This window comes from Amphiura filiformis, chromosome 11 (genome assembly GCF_039555335.1).
Source record: "Amphiura filiformis chromosome 11, Afil_fr2py, whole genome shotgun sequence".
NCBI classification, from domain to species: domain Eukaryota; kingdom Metazoa; phylum Echinodermata; class Ophiuroidea; order Amphilepidida; family Amphiuridae; genus Amphiura; species Amphiura filiformis.
The window spans coordinates 22,447,676-22,463,794 of record NC_092638.1 but is presented as its reverse complement, the minus strand read 5'-3'; the positions used below and the strand labels follow the sequence as shown (position 1 = coordinate 22,463,794).

Here is a 16,119-nt window from a genome sequence, read left to right as displayed (position 1 = left end):
GATTTGATACAGTGGCATATTTGATACACTTTTTATATATTTATGTATCAAATATGTATGAAATGAAAGGATAAGAATTTCAACGCTAATTTGATACAGTTTAAATAGGAACCCTGATTTGATACAGTTACATATTTGATACACTTTTGATATAATTATGTATGAAATGTGTATGAAATGAAAGGATAAAATTTCAAATCTAATTTCATACAGTTTAAATTGGAACCCTGATTTGATACAGTTACATATTTCATACACTTTTGATATAAATTATGTATGAAATGGTATAAAATGAAAGGATAAAAATTTCAACGCTAATTTGATACAGTTTAAATTGGAACCCTGATTTGATACAGTTACATATTTGAAACACTTTTGATATAATTATGTATGAAATGTGTATGAAATGAAAGGATAAAAATTTCAAATCTAATTTGATACAGTTTAAATTGGAACCCTGATTTGATACAGTTACATATTTCATACACTTTTGATATAAATGATGTATGAAATGTGTATAAAATGAAAGGATAAAAATTTCAAATCTAATTTGATACAGTTTAAATTGGAACCCTGATTTGATACAGTTACATATTTGATACACTTTTGATATAATTATGTATGAAATGTGTATGAAATGAAAGGATAAAAATTTCAAATCTAATTTGATACAGTTTAAATTGGAACCCTGATTTGATACAGTTACATATTTCATACACTTTTGATATAAATTATGTATGAAATGTGTATCAAATGAAAGGATAAAAATTTCAAATCTAATTTGATACAGTTTAAATTGGAACCCTGATTTGATACAGTTACATATTTGATACACTTTTGATTATAAATTATGTATGAAATGTGTATGAAATGAAAGGATAAAAATTTCAAATCTAATTTGATACAGTTTAAATTGGAACCCTGATTTGATACAGTTACATATTTGATACACTTTTGATATAATTATGTATGAAATGTGTATGAAATGAAAGGATAAAAATTTCAAATCTAATTTGATACAGTTTAAATTGGAACCCTGATTTGATACAGTTACATATTTGATACACTTTTGATACAATTATGTATGAAATGTGAATGAAATGAAAGGATAAAAATTTCAAATCTAATTTGATACAGTTTAAATTGGAACCCTGATTTGATACAGTTACATATTTGATACACTTTTGATATAATTATGTATGAAATGTGTATGAAATTAAAGGATAAAAATTTCAAATCTAATTTGATACAGTTTAAATTGGAACCCTGATTTGATACAGTTACATATTTCATACACTTTTGATACAATTATGTATGAAATGTGAATGAAATGAAAGGATAAAAATTTCAAATCTAATTTGATACAGTTTAAATTGGAACCCTGATTTGATACAGTTACATATTTGATACACTTTTGATATAATTATGTATGAAATGTGTATGAAATGAAAGGATAAAAATTTCAAATCTAATTTGATACAGTTTAAATTGGAACCCTGATTTGATACAGTTACATACTTTGATACACTTTTGATACAATTATGTATGAAATGTGAATGAAATGAAAGGATTAAAATTTCAAATCTAATTTGATACAGTTTAAATTGGAACCCTGATTTGATACAGTTACATATTTGATACACTTTTGATATAATTATGTATGAAATTAAAGGATAAAAATTTCAAATCTAATTTGATACAGTTTAAATTGGAACCCTGATTTGATACAGTTACATATTTCATACACTTTTGATATAAATTATGTATGAAATGTGTATCAAATAAAAGGATAACAATTTCAACGCTAATTTGATACAGTTTAAATTGGAACCCTGATTTGATACAGTTACATATTTCATACACTTTTGATATAATTATGTATGAAATGTGTATGAAATGAAAGGATAACAATTTCAAATCTGATTTGATACAGTTTAAATTGGAACCCTGATTTGATACAGTTACATATTTGATACACTTTTGATATAATTATGTATGAAATGTGTATGAAATGAAAGGATAAAAATTTCAAATCTAATTTGATACAGTTTAAATTGGAACCCTGATTTGATACAGTTACATATTTGATACACTTTTGATATAATTATGTATGAAATGTGTATCAAATGAAAGGATAAAAATTTCAAATCTAATTTGATACAGTTTAAATTGGAACCCTGATTTGATACAGTTACATATTTCATACACTTTTGATACAATTATGTATGAAATGTGAATGAAATGAAAGGATAAAAATTTCAAATCTAATTTGATACAGTTTAAATTGGAACCCTGATTTGATACAGTTACATAATTGATACACTTTTGATATAATTATGTGTGAAATGTGAATGAAATGAAAGGATAAAAATTTCAAATCTAATTTGATACAGTTTAAATTGGAACCCTGATTTGATACAGTTACATATTTGATACACTTTTGATATAATTATGTATGAAATGTGTATGAAATTAAAGGATAAAAATTTCAAATCTAATTTGATACAGTTTAAATTGGAACCCTGATTTGATACAGTTACATATTTCATACACTTTTGATATAAATTATGTATGAAATGTGTATCAAATAAAAGGATAAAAATGTCAACGCTAATTTGATACAGTTTAAATTGGAACCCTGATTTGATACAGTTACATATTTCATACACTTTTGATATAATTATGTATGAAATGTGTATGAAATGAAAGGATAAAAATTTCAAATCTAATTTGATACAGTTTAAATTGGAACCCTGATTTGATACAGTTACATATTTGATACACTTTTGATATAATTATGTATGAAATGTGTATGAAATGAAAGGATAAAAATTTCAAATCTAATTTGATACAGTTTAAATTGGAACCCTGATTTGATACAGTTACATATTTCATACACTTTTGATATAAATTATGTATGAAATGTGTATCAAATGAAAGGATAAAAATTTCAATGCTAATTTGATACAGTTTAAATTGGAACCCTGATTTGATACAGTTACATATTTGATACACTTTTGATATAATTATGTATGAAATGTGTGTGAAATGAAAGGATAAAAATTTCAAATCTAATTTGATACAGTTTAAATTGGAACCCTGATTTGATACAGTTACATATTTGATACACTTTTGATACAATTATGTATGAAATGTGAATGAAATGAAAGGATTAAAATTTCAAATCTAATTTGATACAGTTTAAATTGGAACCCTGATTTGATACAGTTACATATTTGATACACTTTTGATATAATTATGTATGAAATTAAAGGATAAAAATTTCAAATCTAATTTGATACAGTTTAAATTGGAACCCTGATTTGATACAGTTACATATTTCATACACTTTTGATATAAATTATGTATGAAATGTGTATCAAATAAAAGGATAACAATTTCAACGCTAATTTGATACAGTTTAAATTGGAACCCTGATTTGATACAGTTACATATTTCATACACTTTTGATATAATTATGTATGAAATGTGTATGAAATGAAAGGATAACAATTTCAAATCTAATTTGATACAGTTTAAATTGGAACCCTGATCTTTGACCTTAATGTTTCCCGGGTCACGAGGTTTGTTGTCACCGAAATTAAGCCCCCATACCCCTTACAGACAATGAAATTACGGTATAAGATTTGACCCCAGATAACCTTTGACCTGACCCTGCAAAGTGTTCCAACATATTCCCCCTGGTCATTAAGTTTGTTGTCACCGAGTTTGAGCCTCGTACCCCTTACAGATGTCCAAAAAATGCATTTGACCTTTGACCTGACCCCTACAAAATGTTCCCCTGGTCATGAGATTTGTTGTCACTGAGTTTGAGCCCCATATCCCTTACAGATGTCCAGAAAAGGAAATTGTAAGATTTGACCCAAGATAACCTTTGACCTGACCCCTGCAAAGTGTTCCAAAATATTCCCCTGGTCATTAAGTTTGTTGTCACAGAGTTTGAGTCCCGTATCCATTACAGATGTACAGAAAATGCATTTCCTAAATTTGACCTCTACATGACCTTTGACCTGACCCCTGTAAAATGTTCCCCTGGTCATGAGATTTGTTGTTACTGAGTTTGAGCCCCATACCCCTTACGGATGTTGAGATAATGCAATTGTAAGATTTTACCCCCTTAATGACCTTTGACCCCAATTCTTTGTACAACTTTTAGACACTGGCTAAAGGCGATGCAGGAATGCAAGTGACGACATTGTGTTATGTAATTTGTGGAAGAAGAAGCATTTTTAGTGAAAATCACATTTTGGTCATAATGACCTTTGGATGACCTTTGACCCCGAGTTGGTCATGTAACATTTGTGCCCTCACCCAATGGTCCTTGTGACCAAATATGGTCACATTGGCTTAAAGCATATGGCTACGATGGCTCGTTAAAAGTTTGACAGAAGAAAGAAAGAAGAACTGACCAAAAACAGAACACTCGCAAATTGGAAATTTGCGATTGTAAAAATGTAAATCATAATATTCACTCCTTTTAGTGTAATATACATGTACAATAGGGTAGGATAATAAATAGGGTCGGAGAAAAATACTTTTCGCGGATCGACTTGGAACTCTCAGAGAATTTAACAAGAATTGTCATTCAGATGACATCATAACCAATATTATATATGAACAACTTTTTGAAGGCGTTATCCCATAAATGAGGAACAAGTTTGCGCGTCGTTAATCTTACTATACATAGGGGAATGTTGTATGTTCGTGGGTGGGTGTGGGGGTGGATGGGTCTACGCAAAATCTCTGTCAGTTTCGATCCAAATATCACCAAATTTACACGGGAGATCAAGGAATATACGGGAACGTGTTTAAACTTTATTTGGTTGAAAACGGTCAAAAATTGGCCTCAAAATCAGTAAAAAAAGTGTGTTTTTCGGGTAAAATTGTTTACGGTCTATGCCAACAAACGCGTCCTCGTGTCTGGCGGTAGCGAGTTGGCGTACACGCCACTTGACGCGCACGCACGGGTGCGCATAGTCAAGTGGCGTGTACGGGGTTATGGTTTATGGTACGGGACATGGGATAACGGGATTAGGCCTACGAAGACTATAAATATCGTAAGGGTACGGGAGGGAGGAAGGAAGCAAAAATAATTAAGGAAGAAAGAATTAAATAATGGGAACGGGGTTAAATAAATAAATAAATAAATAAATAAATAAATAAATAAATAAATAAATAAATAAATAAATAAATAAATAAATAAATAAATAACATGAAAACGGAAATTCACAAGCTAAGCAGCAGATAAAAAAATTCTAAAAGCGAAATGTAAGAAAGGGGAGATAAAAAATGGAACGGGAATGGGGTTAAATAAATAACATGGAAACGGAAAATCACAAGCTAAGCAGCAAATATTTTTGAAAAATGGGAACAAAATAGCCCCATGTAGAAGAAACTGAAAAGAAAGAAAAAAGAGAAATGTAAGAAGAGACAGATTTAGATAAATAGAAATGTACCTTTTGAATTGATTCTACTTGTTCAATAATTCTTCCTGTTATAGTGAACGCTCCCATCTACTCATCTAGCAGGGACCGCTAAACTAAACAGCAAGGGTGGGGACAAAATAGGCCCATGTAGAAGATGCTTATTTGGTGTGTGTGGGGTGAGAGGAACAATAAAACAGTAATTCAGTATGGTATAAATCTCCATATTATTTTTTCTGTTCAGTGATTCTTCCCGTTTGAGTGATCGCTCCCCATTTACTCATCTATACTACCTGTTTGGCACGTGTCACCGGTATATCCAGGAGCACATCGACAACTGTAAGAAAACTGTCCATCTTCACAAGTCCCATCGTTCATGCAAGGGGAAGAAGTACATTCGTCGATATCTGTTAACACAAAACAAAACATAAAACCTTTTACATATGCAAATATGTGTCATGGCAATTAACTTATTAAGTTTGCGCATGTGATTGTGTCTAAAGGCGATTGTATCTGAAGGTTTATACAGCGCATCGCGCATGTGAAGCGCTAAGATCACTAACAACAATGATAACAATGTAAAATCGTTAGTGAATAATTGGCACATGTCATTAGAATATCCAGAAGCACGTCCACAAAATGTAAGAAACGATTCCATCTTCACAAGTGACACCGATCATACAAAGAATGGAGTACATTCGCCGACAACATAAAAACATGAACAAATTTTTTGAAGGAGTTGACTAATGAATAACGAGCGATTTTATCTAAACAATGCTTATTTATACATAGTAAGTGCACTCGGGAATTAAGAGGTAACACTTAGGAGGGCAATGTTGCACTGCTACATGTAATTAACATCGCGAACTACACAAAAAAAAAATGAGTGAAAAGCAATTGAACCAAAAGGCTCAAATTTCAAACTTGCTCAAATTGATACCAATGAATTTATTCCTCTGTCATAAGGATTCAGAAAATGTACACAGGGTGTCCCAGAAAAAATTACCGGAAATTTGGACGTAAGTCGAGAAATAGACATCAGAATCTAAAAATATAAATATCAGCGTGTAGCCCATCTTATTCTGCATCTTATACGCTAATGTTACTGGAATCGGGCGACTGATTGCGAAGAAATGAGCGATTACATAACGCATACATCAATTCACTTCATTCCAAGTTTGAAAGAAAGATCATTCAACACAATGCGCAATAGTAGTTTACTGTCAATGGGTTTCATATTTTGTACCGTGAAATCCTTTTCGTTCTTTTTAAATCATCTGTTTCTTGCCAAACATTTGGTTAGGTTTTGCTCAAATTTGAAAACCTCCACGGCATTGAAAATGAAAGCTTGTATAAAGAAGATGAAGATGATGCTCGGTACTTGTAAATATCTTTTTTCGTTAATGTTGATATAAATGTTGCATAAAGAATTCCATCTGGGTTATAAAAAAATTCTCACACACATTAATGTTTTTGGAATATTTCCAAGAAACTGTAATGCAAAGTTTGAATCTTTTAAAACTTCAACATTAATGTTGCGTGGTATCAATATGTGATGCACAATAAAATAGGCTATGCGCTACATTTAAAATTATTTGATTTTGATGTCTAGTTCTCGACTTACGTTCAATTTTATTCACTCAGTAATTGTTTCTGGGACACCTTGTAATTTGCCTTATATAGGATGTAGCGTTATTAAGTTATTAAAAGTGAGAAAGTCAGAGGTAACATTGTTGGTTAAAAATATTTTTGAACAAAATTTGACTTTTGACTTTGTTGTTACTAACTCAAGCACAGTACATTCTAGATATGTCAAACTTAATATTTATCTATATAAACTTGGTAATTTGGTTATTGTAGTTTCCGTTGAGTTTAGATTAGAATGAACACAAACAGATGCTGTGTATGAATAACAGATCAGACGATAAATGTAGCAACATTGGACAAAGTAACCTAGCAAAGTTCCTGCTTTTCGCAAGATTTCGCGGTCACTAAACGTGTAATTCTGAAAATCAGAATTGTCAAATAAGTGGGCCCCCATAATAATTATGCCGAAATATGTTACATGGTTACATGTGAAAGATTAATCAAATTAGGAGCGTTTGATTAAAGCTGTGGATCCCCGGTTTTATTCCTCAATTCCCCCATAGAGCTCCACAGTCAAGTGGCTAAGTGTGTGGGTTTTTTATTTTTATTTTACCCATTATTTTGGCTTAAAACTCTTTCGCAGTTACTACTAACATCATGTAATAATTTTGGCAAAGCATAACAAAATTAAAATTTGATCGGAATCATACATTACCGTTACAGTACTTTTAAGTGAAAAATTGACGTATAATAAATGTACGTCAATTATACGTCAGTTATTCAGTCATTTCATAGGAACTAAAGCAACCTCATCATGTTCATGTTCCAAACTTTTTAGACCGAGACCCTTTGGTACCTAGCGTTGCCTTGGGGTAGTCTCGTCAAAGTTCATGTGATTCAGGGAGTAACAGCTTGAAACAGTCCTAGCTTAGAAACTGCAATAGCTTCAGGGCTAGTTCTACAAACTTACACTGTTCCCGACCCCAGAGGTTAAAGTCCCATGGGTTATAGGAAGCAATATTCATTTATCGATTGAGAAGTGGTAATTAGTCAATGAATCTTTATTTTCAAAACATTCATAATCCATTGCACTTCATTCATACCTTCACACTGTAAACCGTTCCCCATGAATCCAGGTTTACATGCACATTCGTATCCATCATCTTGATCATGACACTCAGCATTGATATCACATGTATCCGTGCCCTCCACACATTCATCAACTAATAGACAGCCCATCACTTCAAAACGAAGTCCACACATGTTTTCACATTCTGTTGGAATGATACGTAGATATCGTGCGCTAATTGGTTGGGGAAATACTATCGCAACAATCCCGTGGTCTTCTGTATTTGCTTCAAATATCTACAGGAAATTATAGAAAAAGAACGGTGATTACGAAATAAGCAACTTGCGTTATTCACCTTATCACAAACCTAATGTTCATGTTCACACTAACACTGATCTCTAGAGTCTCCCAAAAACTCCTCATTCACCCTGCCATTCATGAAATAATGTATCGAAAGAGAGACTATCTTAGGTCATGGGTTCGATCACTTTCGCTTTTGCCTCCTTTAGAAATATGTTCAGTCGGCAAAACTGTTGAAAGCTTATTAATAGAAAGTCTGTTTTAAAAATATTAAAATATCTGAAACTCCCTTGTCTTTATTTTGCATCTACAGTGAGGATATGAAAATGTAGCTATATAGCGGGGAAACATGATTGCGTCATATTCTGTAAACTGATTTAAAACTACTTAAACTACTTATGTGATTTTAATTCTCACCCGGTTGCCTGTAGAGTCCATGATAGACGTCCACGTGGTTTCAGTGTTTTTAGTTTGAACTTGCAGCTCTGTTATCCACCTGTCTCTCCGACCACTTCCTTGTAATTCTAACCCTGTGATAATTACGGTTTCCAAAAGGTCGACTTGAATCCATGAGTCTTGTAACATATCCAACGTATCTTCATGTGGCCGCCAGTATCCATCACCATTTTTTAGACGGGCTTCCCAAGGGTTATAATCGCGATATCCGGATATATGTCTTGAGGAGGCTGTGAGCTGGTCATCCTGTATTGTACCGTCTTCCATACCAAGAGCTCTAGGTTGACACGATTCTATATGGAAAATTATGTTATTTTATTATTTCCTCTTTCGATCTTTACTTCATAAGAGAGTCATTATAAATCCCTTTTGCTCGTTTAAACTTAAGAACCATATTTTGCATATGACATTCAATACCAGTATGTGTCTGTCATATATATGATCATATATAGGATGTTCAGTTTTTAACACGTGTAGAATTAAAAAGAATAAGTTGTAAAACGTAGGTAGTTTTTTGGTGCCACTTTTTAGCACAGTCTCCATTTGAGATAATGCACGATCGATCCTGGAATATCAATAAATCAAATCAAATCAACAGTTGACACTTGTCTCAATTTTTTTATTCGTATTTCTCCTGAAAAAAAAGACAAATGGTTTTGGTAAAGTGCTGCCTCGTAGGGCCCTTTTCAGCGTTCAATCGAAATATTGAGTTCCAATGCAACAGACCGATGACGTATATTTATGAAAAGAAGTCTCCTGCGCAGCCACTTTGGTTACGCGTAACCAAACTGGCTGCGACGGAGTTTACGTTTCCAAACCATCGCAGTACTGCTAGTTTTTGTTGTTAAATTTCCAACATTAATATTTTTTCAAATTTCCCAAATAATATCAACAACTAGACTTGTGTGTATCAGGTTTTTGATTTGATTTGTTCGGGTTCTGACAACCCTGGATAACCCAAGAAAGCCTCTATTGAAGCTTATTTCCATTGGGGTCCATTTGAACACCGGGACGAGTTGGGAACAGTCAGGGGTTAACACCCTACTCTTTTCGAAACTGGCTGCGAAATACATGTACACTAACATGTATGGCTCTCTGCACACGGGACCGACAGCTTAACGTCTCCTCCGAAGGACGGAGTACTTTCAGGATTCATTTACCCAATTCTAAATGAACCATGGGGAGAGCGGAAGTCTGAATTTAATCTACAGAAATTGCCAATTAATTTCAGACTTTTTTTTTCCAATTCAATATCCCAGCAAATCGCCACCGCCGGGAATTGAACACGGGACCTCATGCACTAAAGGCAAGTACCCTAACCATTGTGCCACGCTCTCTCTCAAGGTTTACTTCGAATTTGATAAAAGTAGTGCAATTTGGGTCTTTTAACCTTACAATAACGGCATTTTTAGGGTAAATTACGGCAAATAAAAAAATCATAATATTAAACACCGCTCACTTGACAACACACACCAGCATTACATATATATGCACATCATGAGCACTAGAAAACTCTTTTGATGTTCATTTATGTATGTAAAGCACAGCCTTCACCACGAAAAATTGGGAAGATTAGTTCCCAATTGATGAACACAGTCCTGTGTGCCATGGAAATTGGTTATTTGCATAATAAATACAATATTAAAACCTTTTCTATAGCACGTTTGTGTGTAAATTGTTTGTCATATAATATGCTCGTGGCAAATTCTGATCGTACGGTGAAATTGATCTTTTTTTTTTAGTCCAAGTATTTCTCATGCTCATCAAGTTGAAATACATATGAATTTTAATATCACATTTTACTAATATATAATTTTAAAAAAAGCGGCCTGATTTTATCCTTATGTGTAAAACCATTAAATTTTTAATACTTGATTCAGAGGGTTTTTTTCTGATAGAAAAACGAGTATACGTTATGTGCATTGACAGTGTTGGCAGTCCGTTCTCGCAAAGCTGGCCATGTTCATATTTTTACGTCACTGTAGTTTATAGGTCAAATCTGTCTCGTTCGAATGAACTCACCGCTTACAGTTTGTTTTTGCGGAATAACAATTTTAAACGACTTATTTACTCAAAAAAGGAGTCATTTTCATTATCCTCATAATAATAGCTTGCCAATGATATGATGTTGTCCGAGCAATATATATGCCCTTTAAGGATGTAAAAAAGATACATTTTTGAAATGCACTTGATGAATGAAATCATTTAAAATGTTATCAATTAGAGAGAGATGCGTTTGCGAATTATTACAGTGTTCCTGATGTAAATCTACGGCTTTGCCCTCCATTCTGGGGTTTCAGCGTTTCTAAAGACATCAATTTATATTATCACATCAACAATCGTTAATCAATTTGCCTAACTTGATTAAAAATCATATCAAACATGTTGTCTATTGGGTTTTCACTTTAAATACGATATCGGGAAATTAACTATTTCACATACAGAACTACAACTTTAGTGTAGTTTTAAACAATATTGCATACGTAAATATAATTCAAGATTCCACTTAATTTTAAACCACTTTCATGAAAATCCGTAGTCTATTTAAATTATAGAAAGGCAAACTTAAGGTTATACAGGATTTTGAAATTTTGTGTGGGCAAACTGGCTGCACGTAGCCACCTAAAATATTTTGTTTTTCCAAAAATAAACGTGGTATCGACACAATTATTCCCTACATTATTTTTTTGAAGTATCAGCTAACACATGCATATCAAAATTTTATGAATCAGCTAAGGGAAACATTAAAAATAATTTATTTTATCTCAGCATATCAGGCCAAATGGTCCAAAATGGAGTTTTGAGATATGCACAAATTTAGTTTCAAGTACTCACATTTTCTGCTATTTCACAGTATCAATATACAATCCCAAAATATTCTAGGTGCAGTGCTCCTGTATTACAACTGATAATCCTTATTGCATGGGAAGTATCAATTGATTTTCACAAAACTTGCAGAAATTGACAAATTTCTGCCAAAACTTCCACACTATCGATATCATGTTCAAACCATGTGCAAAGTTGTTTACAATGCTAGTTAGTGTTACCAGGGCCAAGGTGATAGTACTTATTTTAAAGATTTTGTCTGGTATAGTGCTGGTTGAAGTGATTTTAGAAATCAAATGAAAATGATAGGGTTGCCAGTTCATGCACTGGCAACACATAATCACTATAAGGGGGCACATCACTAAATAAATGTCCCATTGAAATACATGTGAAAATACAAGAAAGTACAAGAGTCCTGGGGAGGGTAGAATGGGGGAGGGGGGAAGCAGTTTTTGGCAAACATTTACAGTGCATCTTTACAAGGCTTAGGAAACACTACAGAAACATTCAAATCTGCAATTTACTGCTTGCATCATATAAATATCTAGGCCATTTAAAGTTTGCATATTGGCAAATTTAGGCTGGCAGAGAGCAGAGGAGGGAGACGGGAAATGTTGGCATACCTTTTAAAATCTAACACATGCCCCCATGTATATTTGGGTTTCCCCCTTCCAAAGAAAATGATAGCCCCTCACACCTTCTCTTTCGTCCATGAGTTACACCAAATGCAGAAGGATTTAGTGTAGTGTCCCCTTAAAACAAGAACTGTCTTTAAAAAAGAATTAGTGCTGTGGGATATCTAGAGCAAATATTGATATACAAAAATAATTTTTAAAAATACTTTGTTCATACAATTTTTTCAATCTACATCTCTGAGATGTTTAATATATACATATACTTCATAAATAAAAAATAAAAAACAAAAGACAAGTTGAGTGGAATTTTTACCCTACGTAACCTTAATACGTAGATTTTCAATTGCGATTTTCGAGATAGACGGATTACAAAATGTTTGCCATTATCGAAATTGTGTCTGTTAATCATTACGCTACAATTTTTACTCCAAGGGCTTTTTGATTTTTGAAATAATTTTTTATAATGATGGAGTGAATCTCCCGGTACTCTATAATTACGCAGAAATGATCCCACCACCTAAATACTAAATGAATCTGCATTAGAAATAGAGAGAACTAATGATGTGTAAAAATAAGAATATTATGAATTCATTGATTAAACAACGGTTAGGGGCTGTGCAATATCTATGAGCCTGGGGTAAAATTTCCGCACGGTGTGCCAAAAAAATGGTGCCCCCACCATCGGCCTACAAAAGATTGTCCCAAGATTTTAGTGCGTTTTATTTAAAAGGCGCTCCATGAATGTGTGCCAAAAATCGCTTGCCTCCCTCTCAGCTTGCCAAAAATTGCCCCACCCTCTCCCCGCTTTTGGCTGGCCTCAAAAGTTTTGCCCCCCCCTCATTTTGCCAAAATTCGCTTGCCTCCTCTCGGCTTGCCAAAATTGTTTCCCCCTCCCCGCTTTTGGCTGGCCACAAAATTCTTGCCCCCCCCATTTTTGTCCTCCCCAGGGCTTATAATTGTTGTACAGTCCCTTAGTATTAAAACAAATCTATTCGATCAATTTCTAACTATTTGCTTGGCTAAAGGAATTCACCGGTGGCGTAATCAGTGGAGTAGCTAGGTGTTGTGCCACCCAGGGGCAAGGATACAGAATAACTAATACCCCCCCCATCCACCACAACCACCCCCATTCCCCTCCCCCAATTTCTGAAACAACTACGAGCGGAACGCGCGATAATTTGCACAAATACCGTTGTAATAATGAATCTTCAAACGGTCTTTAAAATGACTATCGTCTTCAATGAGTGCGAAACACGAGAAAATGCTTAGGGGTCAATTCGGCTCCCCCTACATTGCCATCCCCTAGCTAAGCCACTGGGCGTAACCAGAGGGGGACCTGATTGCCCCCTGTGGCGGATCCAGACTAGCCAGATGGGGGCCACTAAAGAATGATAATTAAATGTGACATATGATTTCTATGTGATTTTCATTACAGAGTTCATTTTCAATATATATTTGCCTAAAATATAAGGTGGTTCGGTTCAAATCTTTGCGTCAGTCAGTTAATAAGAGAAGCTTCTTATAATTTATTTCGTTTCCACAAAGTGGCTGTCAAATAAATCCGAGATCCGAGTGCAAAGAATAAAAATTACGTCGACAAGGTTCAACGTTATGATAATGAGTACGGCTTTAACCAGGGGTTTTAACTACATGTAGCTTAGTGTTTACATTTTTATTTCTGATAGATAATCCCAAATTTTATTTCAAAATACAACTTGGTAATTACTAACCTTCTACTGACACAGCAAGTGAGCAGCATACAGAGAATAAAATGATGACAAGCATGATGATTTACTTTCAATATCTGCCATTCGAAATTTCGTTATTGAATTTTAACCAATGTTACTGTGCATTGACAACGATTATGCTATATCATGAACAACAATTAACACGATACTAGCTATGGTTACTATCTACTTCCTTGTGCAAGAGTTCAAGTTCAATACCACGCAACAATAACTTTAACGTCGTTGTATTTTATGCATTGGTAGCTGGCTATTTACAAATCGGCATTTGGGGTGCAGGTATTCAGGAAGTATAAAAAGAAAATATAAAAAGATATTCTAATCTATCATAACCTTCCAAAAGAAATCAAAGGAGTTACTTCAGTCTGGGAATCCCGAACCTTTATATAAAATTTTGTTTTGTACCAGGAACTATTAGACATACACTTTAAATAAAAACTTGGCAACAAATCATTGGGTAAAATAGGATAAATTATTTGAAATAATAAGGCACCGTGTTTTAATCTATCGTTACTTATACTCTAAGCTATCAACTTGCAAAAAACTTATTTCATTTTTGAAATCCCGAACTTTTATAAAAAAAATTGTTTTCCCAGGAAAATCAAAACCTGGCAAAAATCAGATTTCAGGTAAAAAAGGACAAATTATGTGAAATAATAAGCGAGTTAATAGCAATTATGTTGCTTGTATCACCTTGGGCTCAATTGAATCGCTAATTTGCAGTAATACTTTGTCTATTCACGTAACAGCACTTTTTGTGCAGTAAACAACAACAAGGTAAACGGAAGTTCTAACAAACAAATAAAAACAATCTCAGGAAAAATATAGACAATCACAATTCAAAAGGACATTATTTTCATAAACTTGCAAAGAATTCATTGAGGTGACTTCATTCTGGAATTCCCCAATCAAAAAATGTGTACGTGTAATTTGTTTTGGGAAGACCTAACGTCCAAACATTACAAATAAAAACCAGGTAAAATGTGCAACATAAGGCAACAAATGATGCGTCATGGGCAGGGACAGGCGATTTGCGCGGAAAAAAATAACAAATTGCGCTGAATTGCGCGGAACTTCTTTTTCAGTGCAAATCATGTATCCCTGCCCATAGGCAAAAAATAGCCAATTGCGCGGAATTGAGCGGAAAAAAAGTTCCGCGCAAATGGCTTGTCCCTGGTCATGGGGAATAAGCAATGTATGTACGACAGGGAGTAAATAACTGAAAGGAAAACAATTCGGGTCTGATATGTATTCGTTCAATATTATTCGCTTTCCTCCTTTTCCTTTCACCTATTTTGTGACCCCCCTCCCTTTTTTTTTTCCTTCCTGGGGTCACGTTTTACTGCAAACAAATCGTGATCGTGTTGTCATTGCCCATATCAAAAAATGAGACCTTTCCGGATAACTTCCCGATCCCGATAGTCACCGAATAGACACCGGCAAATTTCACATGCAAATTAGATAGGTAGCGGGTGACTACCCGATAAAATTTCGGGAAACCATAGTGGATACCTTTCAGGTAATAGGTACCGGATGACTACCCGATGACTTTTTTGGGAAACTAGCGGGTAACTACCCGATGACTTTTTTGGGGAACTAGCGGATAACTACCCGATAACTTTTCGGGGACCTAGCGGATAACTTTTGGTGACGATATACCTGGTGACCTCTTTGAAGACTTCCTGTTGACCTTTTGGGGAATGCAAAAATACAAATTCATGAGTATGCACAAATTTATTAGGCAATTTAGCTTATTATTTGAATTGTAATTTTTGGAGAAATACAACTCTGCAGTCATGGCAGTTGAGCTAGTGCTATCTTGCTATAAGAAACTTGAAAGTGTACAATTGTAATTGTAGTTTAATATTGTACAAAAATATCCTTCTGATTTGGTTTTTGTAACACACCTTTATAACCAAATTAATATGATATCAGCATATACATGTATTATAGTACCTAAATGTGATATCACATCACTGACACAGCCTATAATTTTTATATCAAATATTATAATTTATTTACAACAAATATCTTAACATAAAGGTTATATCAGTTAA

The 16,119-nt window shown here is 33.7% G+C and overlaps 1 protein-coding gene across 1 annotated transcript; it reads right to left on the bottom strand.

The window, feature by feature from the left end:
* Positions 1-5,720: 5,720 nt before the first annotated feature.
* On the bottom strand, positions 5,721-14,163 carry LOC140163556 (retinoschisin-like). The gene is made up of 4 exons (XM_072186870.1): positions 14,048-14,163; positions 8,818-9,149; positions 8,135-8,396; positions 5,721-5,851 (listed from the first exon to the last, which is right to left on the bottom strand). The coding sequence occupies exons 1-4, from the start codon at positions 14,100-14,102 to the stop codon at positions 5,721-5,723; spliced, it is 780 nt and encodes a 259-aa protein (XP_072042971.1). The 5' UTR covers positions 14,103-14,163.
* Positions 14,164-16,119: the final 1,956 nt, after the last annotated feature.

Bases quoted from the DNA above. Each gene is read 5' to 3' on its own strand.
- LOC140163556 (XM_072186870.1), bottom strand. From the start codon at position 14,102: ATGCTTGTCATCATTTTATTCTCTGTATGCTGCTCACTTGCTGTGTCA. The intron at 9,150-14,047 runs GTTAGTAATTAC...TTTTCCATATAG, and splicing joins ACTTGCTGTGTCAGTAGAAG to AATCGTGTCAACCTAGAGCT. The intron at 5,852-8,134 runs GTATGAATGAAG...TTGTGTTAACAG, and splicing joins GAACGGTTTACAGTGTGAAG to ATATCGACGAATGTACTTCT.